The 24,990-nt window shown below is 38.3% G+C and overlaps 4 protein-coding genes across 10 annotated transcripts; 1 reads left to right on the top strand and 3 right to left on the bottom strand.

The window, feature by feature from the left end:
* Positions 1-1,415: 1,415 nt before the first annotated feature.
* Positions 1,416-17,008, bottom strand: LOC130738571 (disease resistance protein RUN1-like). 7 transcript variants are annotated; one of them, XM_057590601.1, is made up of 11 exons: positions 10,646-11,001; positions 10,407-10,476; positions 9,311-9,376; positions 8,680-8,774; positions 6,020-6,502; positions 4,836-5,934; positions 4,358-4,654; positions 3,464-4,276; positions 2,686-3,377; positions 1,844-2,545; positions 1,416-1,749 (listed from the first exon to the last, which is right to left on the bottom strand). In XM_057590601.1, the coding sequence occupies exons 5-9, from the start codon at positions 6,481-6,483 to the stop codon at positions 2,856-2,858; spliced, it is 3,195 nt and encodes a 1,064-aa protein (XP_057446584.1). In that variant the 5' UTR covers positions 6,484-6,502; positions 8,680-8,774; positions 9,311-9,376; positions 10,407-10,476; positions 10,646-11,001; the 3' UTR covers positions 1,416-1,749; positions 1,844-2,545; positions 2,686-2,855. The 7 variants fall into 7 exon arrangements, with proteins under 7 accessions (XP_057446584.1, XP_057446585.1, XP_057446587.1 ...); XM_057590602.1 differs by lacking the exons at positions 8,680-8,774; positions 9,311-9,376; positions 10,407-10,476; positions 10,646-11,001 and adding exons at positions 16,351-16,420; positions 16,590-17,005 and having other exon boundaries at positions 1,844-2,144; positions 2,462-2,545; XM_057590604.1 differs by lacking the exon at positions 10,407-10,476 and having other exon boundaries at positions 10,646-11,002.
* On the bottom strand, positions 1,534-2,002 carry LOC130736745 (uncharacterized). Its single transcript, XM_057588534.1, has 2 exons — positions 1,844-2,002; positions 1,534-1,749 (listed from the first exon to the last, which is right to left on the bottom strand). Exons 1-2 carry the CDS (start codon positions 2,000-2,002, stop codon positions 1,534-1,536), a joined length of 375 nt encoding a protein of 124 aa, XP_057444517.1.
* On the top strand, positions 7,495-22,309 carry LOC130736742 (uncharacterized). Its single transcript, XM_057588532.1, has 2 exons — positions 7,495-7,623; positions 21,268-22,309. The coding sequence occupies exon 2, from the start codon at positions 21,698-21,700 to the stop codon at positions 22,307-22,309; it is 612 nt and encodes a 203-aa protein (XP_057444515.1). The 5' UTR covers positions 7,495-7,623; positions 21,268-21,697.
* Positions 17,254-17,709, bottom strand: LOC130736744 (disease resistance protein RPV1-like). The gene has a single exon (XM_057588533.1). The coding sequence runs from the start codon at positions 17,707-17,709 to the stop codon at positions 17,254-17,256; it is 456 nt and encodes a 151-aa protein (XP_057444516.1).
* Positions 22,310-24,990: the final 2,681 nt, after the last annotated feature.

Below are 24,990 nucleotides of genomic sequence, written 5' to 3'. Positions count from 1 at the left end.
ATTAGGTACCAGGGTGATCTATGTCCAACCATTCAGAAGAAATTAGAGGTGTCTAAGAGAGACGCTGCTGCATGGCTTCCTTTATCTGCTGGAGACCCTAGGAATTCACTTTTTGAAGTAACTAATGGGACTTGGAAGTATGCAGTGAACTTGGATGCTAAATCTTGTGCATGCAGAAGGTGGGACCTAACTGGTATCCCTTGCTGCCATGTTGTAGCTTGCATATGGTACAACAACACCAGGCCTGAGGATTTTGTAGACCCTTATTACTGGTAATTGTGTTAATGTTGTATCTTGTATTACTGAAATTGTATGTTGCATATCTTGTATTACTGATATCATCTCATTTATGTGTTTAGGAAAAGTACGTTTTTGAGGACATATGAAAATATCATACTACCATCAAATGGTCCTGACTTGTGGCCTAATCCTGGGAATAATGTATTGCCAATCATCCCACCAGCAATGAGGAGGGCTCCTGGAAGACCAAAGAAAAAAAGGGTGAGGGCTGCTGATGAGCCCAGAGATCCACATAAGCTGCAAAGGTTTCAATCAACTGTCTTTTGTGGCAACTGTAGAAGGGCAGGCCACAACATCAGATCATGCAAGGCAAAAACAGCTGCTGATATTGTTATTCCACCAGGAGGGAATAAGGTAATGATTTGCAACAACTAACTTATTAATTTGTTTTAAATTTATTTTCCTTTCCAACTTTTTTTATTTCAGCTCTGGTTATTTCATGTTTGGAACTAACAGAAACAGAAGAAGAAGACTAAAGAGGCAAGTGGCAGTGGAACAACTGAGGGAGAAACAACTCAGCAACCACCCCTAAACCCAACTAATGGAGCATCTCAGCAACAACCCCAGGGAGCATCTCAGCAACCACCTCAAGGAGCACAATTCAATGTTGGTGTCTTGACTCAAGAAGTTCCATCACAGGGAGGAAGCTCAAGAAATGAAGTGGGAACTACATCAAGGACCAAAAAGAGGTCAAGAGCATCATTGAGTGTTGTGGAAACTTAAGACAGTCTCACTTGAAGAAGGCTGCAACATTATGTGTTTTGATTAAGTGGGAACTAGTTAGGCATATTTTGATGTTTTGGTCCCTTTAATTATGATGTTTTGTGAACCTTAGTTATGATGTTGTGGGAACCTTAATTATGTAATTTGTTATGTTCCTAACTTACCTTTGAAGGTTATGAACCTAAATTATGTATTTTGTGGTGTTTTAATTAAGCATGATACCTTTGGAGCTTCAAATGTTGTGTTAATTAAGTATGATTTGGTTTCTGTGGACATGATTTGGTTTCTGTGTTAATTAAGGATGATGTGGTTTCCTTGTTTTGTAACATGCATCAGGATAGATAGCAAGCCATAGCAAAATTAAGGTAATATAGCAACATAGAAACATAGACTTTAGACTAAACTGTGAGAATTCTCATTGCATTAGAATATCAAGTAGCAATTAGGCTACCAATTACATTCCATCATAACCAAGTAGGCTTAATTCCTAACCAGTACATGACATGAGCCCTATTTCCTAAGGTAAATTTTCAGCAACAACATTACAATCACAAGCAGAAAAACTGCACTAAGTCCCCACCCAATGACACAACACCTAGTCAAATAGATCTCCTTCTTCTTATGCACTTCAAGCTTGCGGATTAGCCCAGAAATAACCTTCCTATCACGTACATTGCCTTCCCCATCATACCAATGAAAATATGAGCACAACCTCCTCCCATAAACCTGAAAAGGAAACCCAGAAATATTACAAACATTGTCAATGATATTTTCCAAACTAAGATGAAAAGGAAACCCAGTTTCGATTGTCAAAACTTACTTGATATTTTCCACATCCATAGAATCGCCGGCCAGCATTTTCACCCACCCAACATGTAACTAGTTTCGACTCAGCCCCACAATCGCAAACCCTTGTCGTTCCTCGAACAGACCCATGGGTCATGGAGCTTCCACTTGACATTTGGCTTCCTCTTTCCATCTATCGCAGCAGCGACTTCCTGGGGGGAATCGGTTCTTCAAGCTACTGCTATCGTCTTCTCCCTCGCACCGGTTCTTCAAACTACTGCTATCTTCTTCTCCCTTTCTTTTCTCTTCAACAATGGTGAAATTAGGGTTCAAGTCTGCAATCAATTTGGGGGATCGGGTCTTATGAATTGGGGGGGGGGGGTGATTTTCATGAAAAAATAATTGCTTAAAGAAAATATAATAACACGTGGCCGCCACGTCAATTAATGAAGCCACTTCCGTTTGGTCAACAGACGGAAGCTAACGGAAGGGCTTCGTTAGCACAGTTTTGTAACAAAGGGGAGCTTGACCGCAACTTTTATACACGGGGGGTGCGGATCGCCCATTCTTGAAACATCAGGGGCCCAAACTGGAATTAAGCCAAATAAAAATGTAAAATGAACAAAGGTAATGGACGAAATTTTTTATTTACATAATAGGACATGGACAACCAGCATCAGAAGCTTCCTAACCGCAGCAACAAGATCCAATTTTCAGCCTTCCTCTTCATCACTGCCTGGAATGAGAAAGCATGAAATAGAATTAGGTCCTGAGCTGAACTAATTAAAATTTAATCATGACATTCTGTAAAAAATATATCTATTTCAAAGAATATATCATAAGGGAAAATAACTGCAAAATGATATATGCACTTACTTCGACATCTCTTGTCAACAACGTACACAAGTTATCTTTAAGGACACTATAATTGCATGGCTGGAGTCTCAGAATTGGAAGAGTTAATCACATTCTGTTTTATTCACATCAGAATCAATGCTCGATAGCAATAATTCAAAGTTGTGTTTCAATGTGCTCAATAGAAACTGTTACAAACATTTGATAGCAATGAACACGTTCAGTAACAAATGCATATCAACATCATCGTCGCGAAGTAGTGGTAAGTTCAAGTCAAATATCTCTCTCTTATCATAGGGATCGGTGAATTGAAAATCCTCCATGCTACTTTTCTCATCCAATAGATGGATTCCGCATTGATGGAATGCGAACCTAAAGTTAACCTCTGCGCGGTTCCACTTATTTTCCAAGAGTGCATTGTCCATATTATCATTGAATTTTTCCTTTTGCATATGGAAAAGATGTATATGGTACAATTCCGGCCGCATGAATCTACACGTACCAACCCTATAGAAAAACTTTTTGCCATTGATGATCACAATTACATCATAATTTGTCCATGTCAATGGAGAAAGAACACAGAAAGCCATATCTGGAAATTTGTTTCGAAACCAGAAAGAAATTGATCGTCCTGCCGTGCTCAGGTGCTCGAACCAACATGGAATCTGTGCTCGAGGCAAGCGAAACTGGGTGTTTCCAGCCTCATGCAGTTTCTGTTAGTTATAAATAATTCACAACTTTAGAAACATTAAGTAGAATATAAATTAAGAAATGCACTTAAAAAATAAAAATTAAATACCTGATTCAGTAATTTGCTTTTAAATGAGGGAGTCAAGGATTCACAGTTCAATGCAGAGAAAGTTTTCAATCTCGGTGGAACCTGTGTAAGTTGACTAAGTTCTTGAAATATCTTGCAGTTATCCAAACTAAGATTTTCTAAGTTTGGCGGAATCCCTTTGATTTCCTGAAGCCCAATACAACCAGCCAAGACAAGCTTCCATAAAAATTGAAATTCTTTGATGCATTCAGGAATGTATGTGAACTTGTTGTTTGAAAGGTCTAATTCTTTCACATTAGTAAACCACTTGAGGCCTTTTGCCAAAAATTCATCTGACAGGTAGCAATATGAGAGATCAAGATATTCCACATTTGAAGACCGAGTTGAACCCACTACTTCTACTTCTTCATCCTGTCTTGGCAATAGACATCCCCCGCCCACAACAGTATTTGGCAAATGAAAAATTCCATTGTGATCCACATGTAACGTTTGAAGCGGAGTAAGATTTTGAATGGGAGTCTGTTCCAAGTGATGATGTGCTATATTTCCCTCCTTTCCTATTTCTGTAATACTCTCAAGCCCAGAGCAAAATGATAGTTGGAGTTTTTCAAGCGAGGCCAACTTGAGGAAGAATGAGAAATTCTTAAGCCCGAAGCAACTGGTAGCATTCAAGATTTTAAGTTTAACCAGGAATTCAACTGAATGGTGAACTGTAGTTAAATTCATACAACTTTGAAAAGAAAATTCTTCTAAATTGGGGAGACTAGATACATCAGGTGTCTGAGTTAAACATGTACAGTTATCCAAGTTTAAAACTCTCATCTTCTCAAACTTCTGCAAAGAGAAACAAACAAATAGTCTTAAAAAGTGAATTTATTAACATGCAAATCAGGGATATAAATACATTAAACTTGCCTTGTTCACGAAGCCAGCCCACTTGAATGAGTTACAGTCACTGTAGTCTAACTTGCATATGGTAAGCTCCTTTGGATGAAAATCAGATGGAAAATTAAGTGAAGGATACTTCCCCCATTCCAATAATCTTAAACTATTTGGAAGATACTCGGGAGCTTTGGAAAAAGAAATATCTTTTATGATAAGTGTTTTGAGATTTTCCATCTTCATGAAAGCCTTTCCATCCCAACGTATGCTATTTGGTTTTCTTTCAAATGACCGGAAACTCAGGATTATGACTTCAATTTTACTCGTTCCCTTTAAACACAAAAAAGCACAAATCAACCAAAATGCATGTATATATTCAGGACTTCATGATAATTATTTAGAGACATTACAAATTAGAAAGGAAAAAATGTAATGTGAGTATTAGTAATGTTATCAAAAGAGCTTGATCAATGGTAAAGATAAAAAAGCCATCCATATTACTCTTACTCACCGTGTTCGTTTCTAAAACTTGAACTATGTCTTCACCAGACCATAGTCTACTACGTTCCGCAGGTATATTTGGTGATTCTCGTCGAACAAATTCTTTACACATATCCTCTATCAAGTCATGTAATGTCACAACATCATATTGACTAATCTTTATAAGAGATTTTTTAACCAATACTCCAATGTGGTACTCCAATCTGATACCATGATGAGCTTGAAGAATTTCCTTGACCCTTGGCAATCTATATCCTTTGAAGAAACAAGCAATGTCAAGAAAAACACTCTGCTCTTCTTCCTCCAAAGCATAAAAGCTCACTTCAAGTGTCTCTTGAATCTTTTTATTTGGAATCTTTTCATACAAATCTAATGCAGAATCCCATTCTTCTATACTTTTTCCAAACAAGTTGGAGCCTATTACTTCCAAGGCCAATGGAAGGCCAGAAGCATAATTTACTGCACGGTTTAGAATATCCACATAACTTGGATCAACCTTGTCGGTTTTGAAAGCCTTCCATGTAAGCAATTCATAAGCATAATCCTCATTCAGATTGGTCACTTCATATGTTCTTTCAACCCCATGACGTTCTAGCAAGTGTTTATCCCGCGTTGTAATGATAACTCTACTGCCAGGACCAAACCAATTAGATCTTCCAGCAACAGCCTCTAATTGCTCCATTTTGTCAACATCATCTAGAACCAAAAGAACCTTCTTTTGTCGGAGCCTGTGTTGTATTATTGAACTTCCTTCTTTGACACTGGTTAATTTCTCCCTTCCAACTGTTTTAGAAAGAAGGATCTTTTGGAGATATAGTAAGCCATATCTTTTTGAGTTTTCTCGAACATCTTCAAGAAAACATAAACTTTCGAAATGGATGGCAACCGAATTATAAACCGATAGCGCAAGGGTTGTTTTACCTATACCACCGGTTCCATAAATCCCTACCATGTGGACTCTATCATCCAACTCAACATCCAAAGGTGAAATCACGGCTGACACTTGGGTCTCCAGTCCAACTGGGTAATCAGCAATGGGTAGAGCAAAAGGATTGATCTTTCTTGCTACTTCTTCAACAATCTTCCTAATAAGATCATGTTCATATACCCTGTCCATGTTTTTAACACTTAGTATAGCTCAAATTGAAACAATTAGAAAAATAAAAAGCAATATAGTTATAAGCACGTACGTACCCATGCTTAAAATGCCATCCAGACAAGTTAGCCACTTCATACAAAGCAATCTTCCAATTGATCAACCTGTCCAAGTTATCCTTGAACCTCTGCTCATGCATAGCCATGGCTTCTCCATAAGTCCCGCTCAGCTTCCGCACATCAGAAGGATCCACTTGATAAAAAACTGGCCAGACCAACTGACCCATTTCCTTCATGCAGTCAAGGATCTTGGAAAGTTCATCTAAACAGAATGACGAAAATGCGTAGTTCTCAGAGAGAACAATGATGGCAATCTTGGAGTGTTCAATTGCGTTGAGAAGTGACGGTGTGATTTCCTCCCCTCTCTCGAGCTTCTTGTCATCTATGAAGGCGTTGATTCCCCTCTCGTGAAGAGCTTTGTAAAGATTCCCAGTGAAACTGAATCGAGTATCAACTCCACAAAAGCTGAGGAACACATCGTAGGTGAAGGAGGAGGGTGCCATGAGAACAAAACAAATGACACTGAAACAAATGCATACAAAACTCAGAGGTTTCTAGCACTCTTAATTCCAACTCCCAATTGTTGACAAGAAAATAATAATAATTCCAACTTCCAAGTAGCAAAGAATGACGTGCTTTAGCTGATATATCAAACTGAAAAGAAAAAGTCTTTGCTTCAATTATCATCTATTTATATACCACTTGACATAAAATGATATTAAATCTCACCGTCGCTTACGTAACTTGAGAGGTTGACCAAAATACTTAATTGTTATGGCATTATCAAACTTCAATATTCAAGCGACACTCAGATGTTAGAAAAGGTTGCACTTGACCCACCGTCCCTTTTCCAGCAGTTTAACAGGCTTTACACTACTCCCTCAGCATTTGGGATTAGAGGCTTGCAACTATCCAATACTCTACAAATGACCTTTTACAACAATGAACCCACAACAAATAGTACACCGAGACATACTAGCATGTTGGAAGTTGGAACCAATGTATTCAATAGACATTAGGAGGATGCAGTTGGCACTTTCATTCATTTGATAAAATGCCATAAGAGGTATTGGGATTTAAAACTCCTTTACAGATTATGGTAGATCACGTTACCTTACCTTCTAGCTTGCTTATTTCTCCTTGGGTGTTTGAATGCGTTGTGCTTGTCCACTTACAACAAAATCAAAGAACCAAACTTGACTCATGTGCTGTGAGGCGCTTTTTCTGGGAGATGCTACTAACAGAAAAGGCTATTGCTGCTTTGACCCAACCACTGAACGCTATTACACCATGATGGATACAATGTTCCTCGAAACTAAATATTACTAGTCTTCCTAACCTATCACTTCACATCTTCAGGGGGAGAGGGAGTGAAGACCTGAAGCGGTGTGATGGCCCAGAATGGAGAATATTGACCATGGTGAATCGGTGGATGATGCAAGTATTAACACAACCGAGGATGTTGGTGTGGAGAATACTGGCTACGATGCATTGGAGGATGTAACAGAGGATGATGGTGCAGGCTTTACTAAGGAGGATGCAATCATTGATGATGCTGGAAATGACATACACGTGTGAATACTAATGCAACTAATGATCAAATTTAACAATGACACTCTTAAGGATGTCCATAAGGCCATGAGGTAAGCTCTCATAAACTAGTTTATAATATCAATCTGGATAATCCTACCAGTTAGCAACTACCATTCAAGCATAATAGGGGTAAATGAAGACACAAATTTTAATTTCAATATTTAACCTAAATGTAGCTGGGAAGCTGCATTATGTCAACAGAAAAGGAAGCATGATGCCCAAAACTGAATAAAACTTAATACTATTCACGTGGGCAGCTGAAGACTGCTTCTGCCCCCCGTCTCACACTACTAGTCTTGAAGCGATTTCCATTTCGAAGGCCAAATTCAAAAATAAATATCACATAGTACCAAAACCATTATAGCTACAAGTGCCATATGAGCATATTTAATCATTGGCTGGAGCTTAAAAGTTGCAATAGAATGGTAATACCAATATGACTTGCTGTCTTGAAGAGATATTAACTTGCTCAACAATGTATTCAACCACATTACAAGCGGATACTAGCATAAATATTTTCTGCACTTCTCTCTTTTCTTCTTTATTACTAATCAGTTGAAGGAATGAGATGAATTCACTTGAAAATCGACTAACATGTGAACTTATTATTTGAAACAAACAAACATATTGCATCCATGGGTGAAGAGCATCATTTCTTTCTCTCCTTCATGACATTCTGACATGCTACACTCAGCTACATACTTCACACTTCAGTGGACGTTGGGAAGAGTTTTCCCCAAGCTGGGGAACAAAATCCATAGCTGGAACATTGTCACAAAGCCCCATCTGAGTGTGTTTGGCATATAAAGCCTTCTACTTGCTAGATTTCCCATATGTAGACAAACAATACTCCCATTAGCAATTTCACAACCAATTTTCAAAACTCCATAGATACTTCTATGAAATTAAGCATTAGTGTTCAAATAATTTTCTATTAACAAGCCATCCAATTGTGATTGTGACATAACCTACAAACAGCTGAAATTGGATGAATGACTCTTCATATACTGAAAACTTGGTGACCAAGGATAAAACAAAACAAAAATAGAATAAAATAAAATAAGATTTCATATGCCAAATAAGAGAGAAACCAACAAAGATCATACATTTAGGCTCAATTCCTAGGGTAGAATCTCCAACTTATTTTTCTTGAAATTGTAAAGACTGAACTTTCACAAAGATCTTCATACCACTGAGATGCCTAAGAAAAAAGGAATGGCAAAGAAAACTCAGTTGCGCAAAACCAAACAGGAAACATATGGACTAATGGATAAACATATCAATATAGTAGCAGATTGTAACAGTTACAAAAGTGAGTTGATTTCAACTTTAAAATCAACATTAAGGTGCTGCTTCCTTTTAATAGCAACCCTCCATTAAGAATGCAAATGTCACGACCCAAAATCCTAAGCCGTGACCGGCGCACAGACTACCACCCTAGCCTGGCAAGCCTCTTCCTCATAGAATCATTTTCCAAACAATTTATTCAAAATATCTTTGTACACATATATAAAAACACTAGAATCTCTTTTGTAATTCCAATAGTTACAAATTAACAACATCTGCCAATGAGTTCTTCCATAACCAGTATTTTAAGTGAAATATAAAACCAACTCGAGCACTCAAGTGCCAACTCTTAAAATATAACAATAAATCACAATCCCAAATCTAAATCCACCTAGGACTCCCTATAGCTGCAGATAACCAGGATTAAATAAAAGACACCACTATGACAACCTGCTAAAGGAAATAAGTCGAATGATCTGAATCTGACAACAGTCTGCTACTAAGCTGCCTGAAAATCTGTGAAGGGAAATAATGAATGGGGTAAGTCACAAAGACTTAGTGAGCAGTCAACAACCACCATGAACAGGAAGGGGAAACAAACTAGGCACGAGTTTTTCGCTCTCAACTCAGTATAAACAATTTATATCATCAATAATACCTGTTTAAATCATTTCAACTATGAACTTGACAAAAATCATAAAGTTCATAAATAACCATTTCAAATAAATACAGTTAAAATCATGCACAGATATGAAAAACATAAAACCAGAAATATAATTAATAGGGTCACACATGTAGAACCATGAGGCGGCTCCATCTCACTGATAGCCCTCTCCTCCTAAGGGATGGCCTCTCCGATAGGGGTGGCTCCATCTAGCGGATAGCCCTTTCCTTTCTCAAGTCACATCGTGTCATCGGGGGAAGCTACATCTCATTGATAGCCCTTTCCTCTTAAGGATTATCTTACCCAAGAGGCGGCTCCATCTAACGGATAGCCCTCTCCACCCGAAATCATGTCATATCTCATCAATCTCATCGGGGGAAGCTTCATCTCGTTGATAGCCCTTTCCGTGCACTGGCGGCTTCATCTAACGGATAGCCCTCTCCTCCCGGAATCAAACTAGCTAGGTGCACCTAGGTCGTTACCTCCGCTAACAGCTACGGGGTTCTATCAAGGATCCCCAAAACCGTTTTCTCAAACCAATACAAGTCTCATCAACAGTCTCAAAATCATTTTCAAATGCTCATCAAAGCTTTTCAAAATAACATTCTCAATATCAACTTTTCAATGCTCATCAAAGCTTTTCAAGTTCACACTCTCAATTTCACATAATTTCCAAATTAACCCAATGTCATTCTCTTCTCATACCAATTCATAAAACATGCTCAAAATCAGTTTCATAAAATCAGCTTTCAGAGCTCAAGAATGATAGTCAAACATACTAAAACACGTTTCCCCAATTTAGATAAATAGGTCACATGATAAAGTAATTAAATCAGTTATAAGACTGTTAAAAATATGTCATGGCAGTTGAAAACCACTCACAGTTACGAAGAACCAGCACGATTGCTCTCCACAACTACGCGACAACCAAACGAACCACTAACCGGCAGATCTGAACACCAAAAATCAACTTCAAACCTTCAGCAACAATTATCTTATGTCGTACTACCCGTGAGCAACTATGAAATCCCCAATTATGTACCCAAACCCCTAAAATAATCCTACTCAAGTCTAACATATACTATAATATCATTCTTTAAATCTATAAGTGATAGATATACCTCAATAACCCGACTGAGTAATCGTGAAGCGGTGGGTACTCTTCTCATTCTTTAGCACAAACCCTATCTCCCAAAACCATGCCCAACATCTTTTCCACTTGCAAGATAATTTCTCTTCACCAACGTCTATTTGATGGTGGGGGTATTGTGTAGTATTTTGTTTCCTTTGAAGAAGAAAGAAAATTGAAGAGAAGAGAAAAGAACCAAAGCTGCGCACAGGAGAAGAAAGAAAGCAACGAGCACAGAGAGAGAAAAGAATTGTTTTTTTTTTATGGTTTCAGCAATTGTGGGTGTGGGGCTGCGTGGGTTATGGGGTTAGGTTAGATTGTTTTTTTTTTTTAACTATTATTATTATAAGTTTTTGCTTTATTAAATATATATGTATATATATATTTTTTTCTATTTCCTGTACTTTTTTTTTAACAGGATGTTTCAATCTTCCCCCCTTAGAAAAATTCGTCCTCGAATTTTATAGTTTTAGCTAACTTTTAAGTTTCCAATAGCGAGAGATACTGGTTACTCCACGTTCCTAAGATTTCTCTTCACCTCACCAGGTGGTCCTAACCAAAGAACTTTCACTGAATCAATTCTCTTAGAATGCATACACTTCACCCTCATATCAACCATGGCTACTGGATGTTCCATAAGGTAAATGCTCATCTAATTATACATCATGGAAAAGTTCTGTGCCTAAAAGTTTAGCTTATTCAATTTCAAACCAACCTATTTGGTAACCTGCATCACTTACCATACCAAACCTCAAATAGTGTCATCCAAATGCTAGATTGACAATTGTTATTATAAGCAAATTCAAACAAAGACAACTACTGCTTTGAACTCCCTCTTTGTTGTAGAACACAGACCCAAAGCATATCCTCTAAGATCTTAATAGTCTCTCTCATGCTTGTATGAGCATTAGCTCAAGATATAAACAATATTTAAATTCAAGCGAGTCATCAAAGCAATTCAAGGAAGACTTCCAAAATTGTGAAATGAATTGAGCTTTCCAATAATTGTAGACACATGTACAGCAAGTAAATAATCACACTTATCCAAGTATAGCTTAGTATACGCAGCTCCAGTGTAGGTACTCTCACAGGCAAGAAGTGTGCCAACTTTGACAATCAATCTATAATCACACCTAAGGAACCATAACCCCTTGATGTCCTAGGAAAATCTATCATGAAATTCATAGCAATACCTATCCACTTTCACTTATCTCAATAGATTGAAGCACCTCTACTGGGTTTTAGTGCTTATCCTTACCTCCTTGACATACCATTTAGAAACAAATTCCACTACGTTTTTATTTTATTTTATTCTTTCCCACCAATAAATGTGCTTTCAAGTATTGAATCATTTATGGAATTCATGTGTATGGTGTATGAAGAACGATGAGTCTCCTCTAATATTTCTTCCTCAAACAATCTACATTAGGCACACCTATTTATCATTCAAATCACTAAATGTCAACAAAGTCTAATGAAAACTATAAAATCTTTTCACTTTAAACATCCTCTTCCATCTTCACCCTTTGCAATTTTTTTTTTAACTGAAAGGCTATCATACAGTATATTTAAGTGTTACTGGAACTAATGAATAAAAGGGCTTAGAATCCTTCAGGCAACTACCTGATGTAATGGCCACAGTTGCACCAAGTAACCATACAATAATTAGGAAATTATGGACTACATGATTGCCTAGGATTATCACATGAAGCAATAGGAAGATGACTGTGATCAATTTGCCAAAGCTTCTAACCAGTAAATTAGCAAACTCAGAAGTCTCTCTATTTTTTTTTCCAACCAGGGTGTTTTTTTTTTTTTTTTTTACAGCAAAAGCTTCTTCTTTCCACCAAAACTATAAGTGTTAAAATTGTTTTCTGGGTGGACCACTAACATCATCTCCATCAAAATCCTCTTCAATTCTTAACCTTGAGTTTTTTCTAACATCTACCAGAGTAAAAAGAATTTGCATGTAAGTCAACACTCAACATTAAGTTGAAATGGGCAAGCCCCAAATGGAACTCCACTATCAACAAGCTTCTAGAGCTCTTCTTTATCCTCAGTATAACTAAGAATATCATTAATAAACACAATCATAAAATGCTCAAAGAAGGATTCAAAGATATGGTTCACTGAATTCTTAAATCAGCAGTGGTGTCACTAAGTCCAAAGGCATGACCAACAACCCATTACAGTCACAACATGTGCTGTAAGTGGTCTTCAAAATTCTTTCTTTCTTAATTTTCCATTTATGGTACCTAGATCACTAAGTCTCCCTTTTTTTTTAATACCATCATATTCTCCAACTGCCTGTAGTCAACACATAACTATGGTCTTGACTCTATTCTTCACAATAAATCTGGTTCAGAAACTAAGTATATGGAAAACTCTATCCCCTTATTGGAAGGTACACCAAGAAATTTTCTAGGGAATACATTCTGCAAAACACCCACCACAAAAATCTCTTCTTGTTTCAATTTTTTCTAATTGAATATCTTCTACCAAGATCAATTATCACCTACAACTCTTTCGTAGTAACCTTTCAATGCTGAAATTGGATTATGAGGTGTCCACTTCGCTCTCCGGAAATGGGAAAAAAGATTCTCCATGTACTTTAAATCTCACTACCCTATTTATGACAGTCCAAAGTATCGTTGACCAAAAGATTAACCAATCTATATCCAAAGATCACATTAAAATCAATCATGTCTTAAGCTATAACGATTATCAACAACTCTCAATCGATCTCCAATGGATACCTTAAAAAGAATGGTGCACAAACTCAACTACCAAATGCTCCCAAAGAGGTACAGCAACGTCCAACATCTTATTCAGGAAAGAAGATAATTCACTAAGTTGACTACAATGATAAAAAGAGTATCGATCTTTAGCATTAAGCAAACGTAATCATCTCATGATCATATGAAGAGTATACTTACTGTCATTACATTGGTTGCCTAAGCATCTTGATGAGTCAAAGCAAAGACTCGAGCTCCACTCTCCTAACATATCATCAACCTCAACTACCATTTAATTTACCATAATTTTTGGTACTACACGTCCTCGGCCAAAAAACTCATAACACGTCTAACAAGTGTTGTAGGAGCAGGTAAGATGCTAAAGCTACTCCTAATAACACTTATCCATTACTAGAGAAAGGTTGCACCACAACCACAAGGAAATTCCTCGTAATATGACATGTTCAATCGCACTAACAGCACACCTAATCATCTCCAAAGCAAGCTACGGGATGAAACTTCACACAAGTAGGACAACGTGTAGATCTTGCTCAAAATGCTTCTAAGAATAAAAATGGATTGTAAAGACCCCTAAAATCTACTCTACGACTTTGAACAAATCCTGACAAGTATCCACTAGAACCACTCTCTAGAGTCACTGTCCTCGGCCTGCCCTAGCATCTCAAATCAGTTGCTAAGCTCTCTAGCTCTCTCTATTACGAAACGATTCTTGAATTTCTAAGAAAATCCATCTTATGCTATCAGAGGTGATCTCAGTGCTCTCATACGCATAAAGCCATCAATCTAATCATATACCACAATCAGAAGATAGAACTATATTAACTATACCGCATTAATGTATGCGCATCAAAGTTATGTCCACAATCTCTCTAAAGAACCAATATTCGTTTGTGGATCCTTACTCGCATGTGTAAAGTAGGAGAATTAATTAGCTACCCAAAACCAATCACCGTGACCTCAATCTATCTAGTGGCACCTACTTGTTGTTACTTTCCTCAGTCTAACCTCTAACTGACTCCCATAAATTTTCTTATGTGGGTTCCCTTGTTGCTGTCCAACAACCACTCCAACACGTTCGTACCAACTATAAGCTCTAACATCCCTGAATTTCATAACCTCAAGATAAGCACGTTAATATCGGCTACACAGCAATTAACCAGCGCCTACAGGCAATGGTCCTTCGCCTAAACCACAACGCCGACCACGACCTCCTTTAAGATGATCCTAGTAAGATAACTCATTGTATAACGAAAATCCTAATTTAGGTGGCATCCTCACTGAACAAAGAATATTCATCAAACATATCACATGACTCGGAATTCAGTGAATGAGGAACGAACTCAAATCACACTTGAAAACAACATTACGACTCTCATGAGGCGTTAATAGCATCTTTGAAGTAAGTTGTGCCGCGGTTCACAATTTACTAGAAAGATTCTATCACTACCTCATGTTTGCAGCTATTAGGACCTACAGCCAAAGCTCTGATACCAACTTTGTCACGACCCAAAATCCTAAGCCGTGACCGGCGCACAGACTACCACCCTAGCCTGGCAAGCCTCTTTCTCATAGAATCATTTTCCAAACAATTTATTCAAAATATATTTGTACACATATATAAAAACACTAGAATCTCTTTTGTAATTCCAATAGTTACAAATTAACAACATCTGCCAATGAGTTCTTCCATAACCAGTATTTTAAGTGAAATATAAAACCAACTCGAGCACTCAAGTGCCAACTCTTAAAATATAACAATAAATCACAATCCCAAATCTAAATCCACCTAGGACTCCCTATAGCTGCAGATAACCAGGATTAAATAAAAGACACCACTATGACAACCTGCTAAAGGAAATAAGTCGAATGATCTGAATCTGACAACAGTCTGCTACTAAGCTGCCTGAAAATCTGTGAAGGGAAATAATGAATGGGGTAAGTCACAAAGACTTAGTGAGCAGTCAACAACCACCATGAACAGGAAGGGGAAACAAACTAGGCACGAGTTTTTCGCTCTCAGCTCAGTATAAACAATTTATATCATCAATAATACCAGTTTAAATCATTTCAACTATGAACTTGACAAAAATCATAAAGTTCATAAATAACCATTTCAAATAAATACAGTTAAAATCATGCACAGATATGAAAAACATAAAACCAGAAATATAATTAATAGGGTCACACATGTAGAACCATGAGGCGGCTCCATCTCACTGATAGCCCTCTCCTCCTAAGGGATGGCCTCTCCGATAGGGGTGGCTCCATCTAGCGGATAGCCCTTTCCTTTCTCAAGTCACATCGTGTCATCGGGGGAAGCTACATCTCATTGATAGCCCTTTCCTCTTAAGGATTATCTTACCCAAGAGGCGGCTCCATCTAACGGATAGCCCTCTCCACCCGAAATCATGTCATATCTCATCAATCTCATCGGGGGAAGCTTCATCTCGTTGATAGCCCTTTCCGTGCACTGGCGGCTTCATCTAACGGATAGCCCTCTCCTCCCGGAATCAAACTAGCTAGGTGCACCTAGGCCGTTACCTCCGCTAACGGCTACGGGGTTCTATCAAGGATCCCCAAAACCGTTTTCTCAAACCAATACAAGTCTCATCAACAGTCTCAAAATCATTTTCAAATGCTCATCAAAGCTTTTCAAAATAACATTCTCAATATCAACTTTTCAATGCTCATCAAAGCTTTTCAAGTTCACAATCTCAATTTCACATAATTTCCAAATTAACCCAATGTCATTCTCTTCTCATACCAATTCATAAAACATGCTCAAAATCAGTTTCATAAAATCAGCTTTCAGAGTTCAAGAATGATAGTCAAACATACTAAAACACGTTTCCCCAATTTAGATAAATAGGTCACATGATAAAGTAATTAAATCAGTTATAAGACTGTTAAAAATATGTCATAGCAGTTGAAAACCACTCACAGTTACGAAGAACCAACACGATTGCTCTCCACAACTGCGCGACAACCAAACGAACCACTAACCGGCAGATCTGAACACCAAAAATCAACTTCAAACCTTCAGCAACAATTATCTTATGTCGTACTACCCATGAGCAACTATGAAATCCCCAATTATGTACCCAAACCCCTAAAATAATCCTACTCAAGTCTAACATATACTATAATATCATTCTTTAAATCTATAAGTGATAGATATACCTCAATAACCCGACTGAGTAATCGTGAAGCGGTGGGTACTCTTCTCATTCTTTAGCACAAACCCTATCTCCCAAAACCATGCCCAACATCTTTTCCACTTGCAAGATAATTTCTCTTCACCAACGTCTATTTGATGGTGGGGGTATTGTGTAGTATTTTGTTTCCTTTGAAGAAGAAAGAAAATTGAAGAGAAGAGAAAAGAACCAAAGCTGCGCACAGGAGAAGAAAGAAAGCAACGAGCACAGAGAGAGAAAAGAATTGTTTTTTTTTTACGGTTTCAGCAATTGTGGGTGTGGGGCTGCGTGGGTTATGGGGTTAGGTTAGATTGTTTTTTTTTTTTAACTATTATTATTATAAGTTTTTGCTTTATTAAATATATATGTATATATATTTTTTTTTCTATTTCCTGTACCTTTTTTTTTAACAGGATGTTTCAGCAAAAACATAAAATAGTGACTAAATCATCATACCTTTTTAGTCTTGAATACTGACCTAAACAATTAGCATGATTTACTGGGTCTCTTTGTGAATGAATTGAGTTGCAGTTACAACCTAAGCTTCTGATAGTAAATGTTTCTCTTTACAAGTAAATTTGCCATACAGGCTATTCATGAAGTTGAAGGGCTCTTGGCACTCTATCAGTTGCAACTTGCAATGCTATTTTTTAAGAAATTCTTAAATATTGAGTAATATCATACAAAGCAATCTTCCAATTGATCAACCTGTCCAAGTTATCCTTGAACCTCTGCTCATGCATAGCCATGGCTTCTCCATAAGTCCCGCTCAGCTTCCGCACATCAGAAGGATCCACTTGATAAAAAACTGGCCAGACCAACTGACCCATTTCCTTCATGCAGTCAAGGATCTTGGAAAGTTCATCTAAACAGAATGACGAAAATGCGTAGTTCTCAGAGAGAACAATGATGGCAATCTTGGAGTGTTCAATTGCGTTGAGAAGTGACGGCGTGATTTCCTCCCCTCTCTCGAGCTTCTTGTCATCTATGAAGGCGTTGATTCCCCTCTCGTGAAGAGCTTTGTAAAGATTCCCAGTGAAACCGAATCGAGTATCAACTCCACAAAAGCTGAGGAACACATCGTAGGTGGAGGAGGAGGGTGCCATGAGAACAAAACAAATGACACTGAAACAAATGCATACAAAACTCAGAGGTTTCTAGCACTCTTAATTCCAACTCCCAATTGTTGACAGGAAAATAATAATAATTCCAACTTCCAAGTAGCAAAGAATGACGTGCTTTAGCTGATATATCAAACTGAAAAAAAGGGTCTTTGTGATAGGTACTCACATATAAATAGATATTTTTGGTTAGTTAGTTGGGAGGGTTAGTTAGTTAGAAGGTTAATGAGGCTTGTGGCCTATAAATAAGAGTGGGAGAGAGTTAGTGAGTATCTTGTTATTCAGTTTAGGAATTGGGTTAGAGAGAGAAGTGGTTCTCTCTTAGGCTTGGAAGGAGGTTTGGTATCCCTTCCTCTTGTATCTCTCACTAGTTTCCAATTGGGAATTAGGGTTTTCTATTAATAAAAATCGGGTTTCTATCATTGGTATCAGAGCACCGATCTGGAGCCTGAACCACAATTTCTTTGCTGCTTTATGGAAGAGGCAAGGAGCATGGCAAGAATTTCAGAGGATTGGGCGAGGGAAATTCCAATTTTTGGGGGTGATGATGCCTATGACTGGGTACACTGTTTGGAGCGCTATTTTCTGTTGAAGAAGGTGAGAGAGGAAGACAAGATGCAAGCGACCATGGATGTGAGACCCAAGTTTTTAAGCTTAGAATAAATTAGTGAAATTTCCGATTCACGAATAAGTTCGATGTAACGTGAAGTAAGAAAACTGGATAAACATTTATTAAATGGAATAAATGTATGGAGAAGATATTTCACGAGAAGGTTAAGCACAAGATTCGAATCGACAAAACTTATGACACAAGTATTATTCGTTTACGCATAGGACAAGAACCTTAGGAAAAGATTAATTTAACCCTTGGAACACTATAGGAATAAATTCCAAAAATCTTCAAGAGGAATATAAGAATTTCTCTTATTCCTTTCCATAACAAGCGTTTCGATACGAAACCCTGGAATGTACGAAGGTCAAATTCCAATACTCGGAAGTTTGCCGAAACTGAATCACTGATAGTTCAAGAAACCTAAAATCAACCGACGATGAAGACTTTTTCTATTCGGAGCTTCAAACGAAGATTCCACACGCGTACACCTATTTCTCTCGATGTTTCTAATCTTTCTTCAGAACGAAGTTTTCTCATCCGACATCAACTGCAAAAAGTAACTTTTCGGGTAAAATCGATTTACACCGACTTTGGATCGTTTGATTTAATTCCAAGAAACCTGTTTTGAGTTCTGGAATTCTGTCGCCAGAACCTATCTTAGAATTCACAGAGGAATGCGCAGGAAAAATCGGAATCGCGAAATTTTCATTTTTCCGCATTTTCCAAAACCTATAAATAGCAAGAAAATGAAAAATTTCCAAAAACCCTTCACCGATTTCACCCAAACCCGTGAGCAAAGAGGAGGAGAGGAGGAGAAGTGATTTTCGCCGATTCTTGCCTGATCGTCCCACAGTTCGTTGCTACGCGTCGGCCTAAAGGTACTGATGCTTTTCCTTACCTCTAATCATAAATTCTGTCGCTTTTCTCTATGTTTTTCTGTGCTCAAAGTTTTGAGCTTTTTGTAAAACTGTCCAAATAACTTGATTTCTCTGTCTAAACTCATTCCCTACGTGCCCCTGAGCATGTTTAGCTGATTACATTTCGCCGATTCTCGTCGAATCGCCGCCGAACTTCGATTCTGCTCAAAATACCCATTTCTGTCAAAGGTTCCGCTTTTTGAGTCAAAAACTCTCGACTGAGCTTAGCGTTAGTAGGATTAGTCGTCATAATCGTCGTTGGTATCGACCCCATCTAATTTGTTTTTCGAAATTCTGATTTTGAGTTTCCGAGCTAAAAATATTGACCAAAATACCCCTGCGACAGTTTTCGACCCGATAATTTTTCTGAGAGTTTCCCTGGCCTAGATATCGCCTAAGAATACCTAGGAATTGATTTAGATCGAAGAAAAAGTTCGGAAACCCTATTTTTGAGAGTGGCCGAAACCTATTTGTTAGGGTACCGTGTCCAAAAATAATTTTTGGGTCTCTATGACCTGAGCCATTGCGTAGCTCTTTCAATTGTCGAAATTTTGGCGTTGGTTTCGTGTCATTCCGAGTTCTGTAGCTCGAGTTATGCTCGTTTTAGCGAACGAAGTCTCCGTTGTCAATTTGTGCTTAAATAGGAACTCTGAAGCTTTAAAAGCTTTCTTTCCAGTTTGGATTAGTGTTATTAGATAGTGTTGTTTCTAGTGAGGCTTGTGTTGATGATTGTGTTTCCTTGTTCTAGGTTCACAACTTCCATGCCCAACTTCTACTCACGAAGGTAAGGGTAACTCAGTTTTAGCGTGTCTTTGAGTCTTGCCTGCTTTTATCGCACTGCCTGTGTTTGAGATGAAGATGTTTATATTGATTGGCAGATGATTATGATTATTATGTTGAACTGGGAAAATGTTTTCTGGAGGCTTCGACCGAGTGAACTTATTGAGACGTGTGTCTCCGTTTTCTGAGAGGCTTCGGCCGTTTACTGGTTTCTGTCATTGAACTGAGTTGGTTTGCATTTAATTGATTTATGTTCGTTGAGATCATGAATAACATGTGGTTACCCTGATTTGATTATTGAATTTGAGATTGTTGTTTGAGTGACTACTGAATTGGATGAGATGTTTTGATTTGCTTGAAGTGGCAGTGGAGTGGATGTTTTCACATGACTGTCCCGTCCTTTGAGGCGTTATCAAGTGGTAGTGGAGTGGATATTTTCACATGACTATCCTGTCCTTCGAGGCGTTACTTAGTGACAGTGGAGTGGATATTTTCACAGGACTGTCCCGTCTTTCGAGGCGTTATCAAGTGGTAGTGGAGTGGATATTTTCACATGACTATCCCGTCCTTTGAGGCGTTATCAAGTGGTAGTGGAGTGGATATTTTCACATGACTATCCCGTCCTTCGAGGCGTTACTTAGTGACAGTAGAGTGGATATTTTCACAGGACTGTCCCGTCTTGCGAGACGTTATTGTTTGATTGATATTGTTGAGGATTATTGATATCTGATTTGATGTTATATTGTTGAGGATTATTGATATCTGATTTGATGTTATATTTTTGAGGATTATTGATATCTGATTTGATGTTATATTGTTGAGGATTATTGATATCTGATTTGTCGTTATATTGTTGAGGATTATTGATATCTGATTTGTCGTTATATTGTTGAGGATTATTGATATCTGATTTGATGTTATATTGTTGAAGTTATTTTTATCTGAATTAACCTATGCTGTTAATTTATTGATTCATGATTTAGTTTATGTTGTTAGGTTTTGTTGGTATCTGTTTTAAAATCATATCGTTGATTTTGCTGATATGCTGATATGTTTAATTCTGTTAAATATATGATTCGATTTCATGATCGATAGGATGAGTTGTCATCTATCCTGAGTTAAATTGGTAGCTTACTTACCACGGCATGTATTAGATTTGAATAACATGCTTTTCTCTTTATTATGTGGTAATTGCATGGAGTTAACACTTTCTATTTGCTACTTGTTGTTTAGGCGCTTAACGCTATTAGGCGATGGAGAGCCTTCCGCTGAAGCTTAGCTGTTCAAGTTGGAGATCGTGACCGTGGGCGGTCGAGTAAAGGTGGATGAAGCAGTTGCTTCTCCCTTTTTGGTGGACTATGTCTGAGTTTCTTTCTCCTTCTGAAAACTCTGTTGTTTAAACCTTATCTCGCCACTTGTCTAAGTGAGCGTACTTATTTTGGAACCCCGTTTATGGTGTTGTGAACTACTCTATGTTATGTATATTATTATGTCGGGAAACAGGTTATTTAAATAAAGTTATGTAACGTTTCCAACCCTATGGTATTTAGTCTTTTCATTTTTTTTAAAAAAATACCCTTGGATTTTAGGGATTGCAGAATAGTCCTTAGACTTTGTTAGGTTACTTAATGTGATTCCTTAGTTGAGAAATTGAGGCGTTACAATGGAGGCCTTAGAAGGAAGGGCTCTTACCTGGTTTCAATGGTGGACAAGTTGTAATCCCAATTCATCATGGGAAGGGTTCAAGATTGCAGTGGTGAGGAGGTTTCAGCCTTCAATGATTCAGAACCCATTTGAGTTGCTTCTTTCTCTGAAACAGATGGGGTCAGTGAAGGATTATGCGGAAGAATTTGAAAAATTTGTTGGATCTCTTAGAGAAATTGATCCAGAATTTGTGAAAGGCACTTTCTTGAAGGGATTGAAGGAAGAAATCCGGATAGAGGTACAATTGTATGAACTTCACTCTCTTTCTGAGGTTATTCAAAAATACATCTTTATTGAGCAAGAAATGAGAGAATCAGAGGCTGCGTCAGAGGCAGAGAGGGCGGTAGAAAAGGTGTTTCAGAGGCTTTCGGAGAATGCAGCGCCGCACAAACCCAATCTTGATTCAGCAGAGACAGAGCAAACCGCGACCGTAGCGATTCAGAGGTTCAATCTTGAAACAGAGGGTGAACCAGCGATAGTGAATAAAGAGCGAGATGCAGTTGAGGCATTGCAACATGAATTGGAATTCGCATCAGTGGGAGCGCAAAGCCTAATCTTTGAGATGAAGTGATTCGATCTTGATGCGGGAGTTGAAGAAAGAGGTGTTGGGGTGAGTCTTGAATCCCAACAGAGACGGCACCGGAAGGTTCATCAGCAACCCAAAACGATTGGGAAACGCAAGTATCCTCCGCCGCTGAATAGAGGACCGGGCAAGGTGCCATCAATGGCGAAACTTCGGCGACAGCAATTCGCATTGACAGGCTTGAAGATGTGGGGAGAGAGAAAAAAGGGAATACTCAAACGGCCGCCACCGAAACCACCTAACGGCGTGGTGCGTCCAGAGAGTGGTTTGTCTTTGTGGGCGACGGCGAATATAGAGAAGCTCGTCAAAAATCATGCAACAACAGGGAAGAGTGAGGGGGTTGACATAGAGATGGATCCTCTCCAATGTCGCAAGGAGGAGAATCCACTCCCACCACCTGAATCGTTCAATTTAGAGCGAGTCAAGGAGAAAAACGGGTCAAACATTGTGACGGAGTGCTCGTGGGACAGGAAACCTCAGCCGACTCAGGTCACGGAAGTCACATCGGTGATTGAGCGCCCACCTTCGAAACCGCCAGACCACGGAGGCCAAAACTTCGTTGATGCCCCGTTGGACCAGGTTGCTCATGCAAAGTTTGCAGATTTAGTAATGACAACAGAGGTGATGACGAGAGCAACCCCGCAAGCCAAGGAAACGAAGACAGCAAGCGTTTAGGTAACGTTTAAGCAGCGAAAACCATTTGATTCAACTCTGGATGAGGTGGAAGCAGAGATAGTAGCCAATTGGGGGCAAGCAAAGCAAGTTGTTCCAGTAAGAAGAAGCATGCATGTGAGGGTCTGCTTCAGAGATAAGGCCAGCATGAATTGGGTACCAGCTGGAACTTTTTCTTGACAGAATGGGCCATACCCATTTCACTAGTGGAAAAAATTGGGCCCTAGAGAAGGATAGAGCTGGTCTGATCAAGAGAAACAGAGTTTTTATGGAAAACAAGGTTGTTCATATGGGTTGGGTCAACTCATCATACTTTGGGCTAAAACCCAATTTACCCATTGAAATGAGACAACGAGGAATCATAATTCACTTCAAAGAGTCACATGGTAATTTGCAAATGCTAAGTGAAAGAGCTTGTAGTCACTCCCAAGATTTTACTGGAACCATGGTGTTAACTACAAATGGGGGTAATAAAGAAGTTAGGGCTGATGTGTCAAAATTATACTTCTGCTTTAATTGTGAGATGCACCACAGGTATGCATTTAAATATTTTAATAGATTGGAACAAGGCCAACGTAGTACAATAAAATGGTATGTTGAAGATTTTACTGCTAGTTTAGACCATCTCCAACTTGGTACAAGAAAGAAGCATGACAGTATTTTTGCTACTAGCTTGTTGTTTTTCCAAGATGTAGATGAAGCTCTTATTCTGTGTACTGCCTCTGTTCCTTGTAAGGCCCAGGATTTTAGAATTAAATAAATAATTAATTTCCAACTCACGCATAGGATTATTTGTAAGCGTGAGAGGAACTTGACTTGTGTTTAATGTTTGGATTAATATTATGAAGAAGAAAGTTCAAGAAATGGTTAAGAAATGTTATATAGTCGCTATAGGCAATAGCACGAGTTCATTCACTTCCGCCTTAAGGCGAAAACGTTAGTAAACGACTAATTTGCACTTAAAGACACGATGGAAACTAATTCCAAAAATCTTCAGAGAAATGTTAGAACTTCTCTTAATCCTTCCATGATAAGCATTTCGATACGAAACCCTGGAATGTACGAACGTCCGATTCTAATCCTCGGAGGTTTGCCGAAACTAAATCACTGATAGTTCAAGAAACCTAAAATCAACCGACGATGAAGACTTTTTCTATTCGGAGCTTCAAACGAAGATTCCACACGCGATCACCCATTTCTTTCAATGTTTCCAATCTTTCTTCAGAACGAAGTTTTCTCATCCGACATCAACTGCAAAAAGTAGTTTTTCGGGTAAAATCGATTTACACCGACTTTGGATCGTTTGTCTTAATTCCAAGAAACCTATTTTGAGTTCTGGAATTCTGTCGCCATAACCTATCTTAGAATTCACAGAGGAATGCGCAGGAAAAATCAGAATCGCGAAATTTTCATTTTTCCGCATTTTCCAAAACCTATAAATAGCTTGAAAAATGAAAAAAAAAAATAAAAAACATCACAAAACACACACACACGGCCGTGAGCAAGGAGGAGGAGAGGAGGAGAAGTGATTTTTGCCGATTCTTGCCTGATCGTCCCACAGTTCGTTGCTACGCGTAGGCCTCGAGGTACTGATGCTTTTCCTTACCTCTAATCGTAAATTCTGTCGCTTTTCTCTATGTTTTTCTGTGCTCAAAGTTTTGAGCTTTTTGTAAAACTGTCCAAATAACTTGATTTCTCTGTCTAAACTTATTCCCTGCGTGCCCCTGAGCATGTTTAGTGGATTACATTTAGCCGAATCTCGTCGAATCGCCGCCGAACTTCAATTCTGCTCAAAATACCCATTTCTGACAAAGGTTCCGCTTTTTGAGTCAAAAACTCTCGACTAAGCTTAACGTCAGTAGGATTAGTCGTCATAATCGTCGTTGGTATCGACCCCATCTAATTTGTTTTTTGAAATTCTGATTTTGAGTTTCCGAGCTAAAAATATTGACCAAAATACCCCTGCGACAGTTTTCGACCCGATAATTTTTTTGAGA

This window comes from Lotus japonicus, chromosome 2, assembly GCF_012489685.1.
Source record: "Lotus japonicus ecotype B-129 chromosome 2, LjGifu_v1.2".
Lineage (NCBI taxonomy): Eukaryota > Viridiplantae > Streptophyta > Magnoliopsida > Fabales > Fabaceae > Lotus > Lotus japonicus.
The sequence above is the reverse complement of the archived record's forward strand: the minus strand, read 5'-3'. Positions and strand labels throughout refer to the sequence as shown.

Coding starts and splice junctions, on each gene's coding strand:
- LOC130736745 (XM_057588534.1), bottom strand. CDS start 2,002: ATGGAAAGAGGAAGCCAAATGTCAAGTGGAAGCTCCATGACCCATGGG. Junction 1,750..1,843: donor ATGGATGTGGAAAATATCAA/GTAAGTTTTGAC, acceptor TTTCCTTTTCAG/GTTTATGGGAGGAGGTTGTG.
- LOC130738571 (XM_057590600.1), bottom strand. CDS start 6,483: ATGGCACCCTCCTCCTTCACCTACGATGTGTTCCTCAGCTTTTGTGGA. Junction 5,935..6,019: donor GGATGGCATTTTAAGCATGG/GTACGTACGTGC, acceptor AAACATGGACAG/GGTATATGAACATGATCTTA. Junction 4,655..4,835: donor AAGTTTTAGAAACGAACACG/GTGAGTAAGAGT, acceptor TTGTGTTTAAAG/GGAACGAGTAAAATTGAAGT.
- LOC130736744 (XM_057588533.1), bottom strand. CDS start 17,709: ATGGCACCCTCCTCCTCCACCTACGATGTGTTCCTCAGCTTTTGTGGA.
- LOC130736742 (XM_057588532.1), top strand. CDS start 21,698: ATGGAGGCCTTAGAAGGAAGGGCTCTTACCTGGTTTCAATGGTGGACA.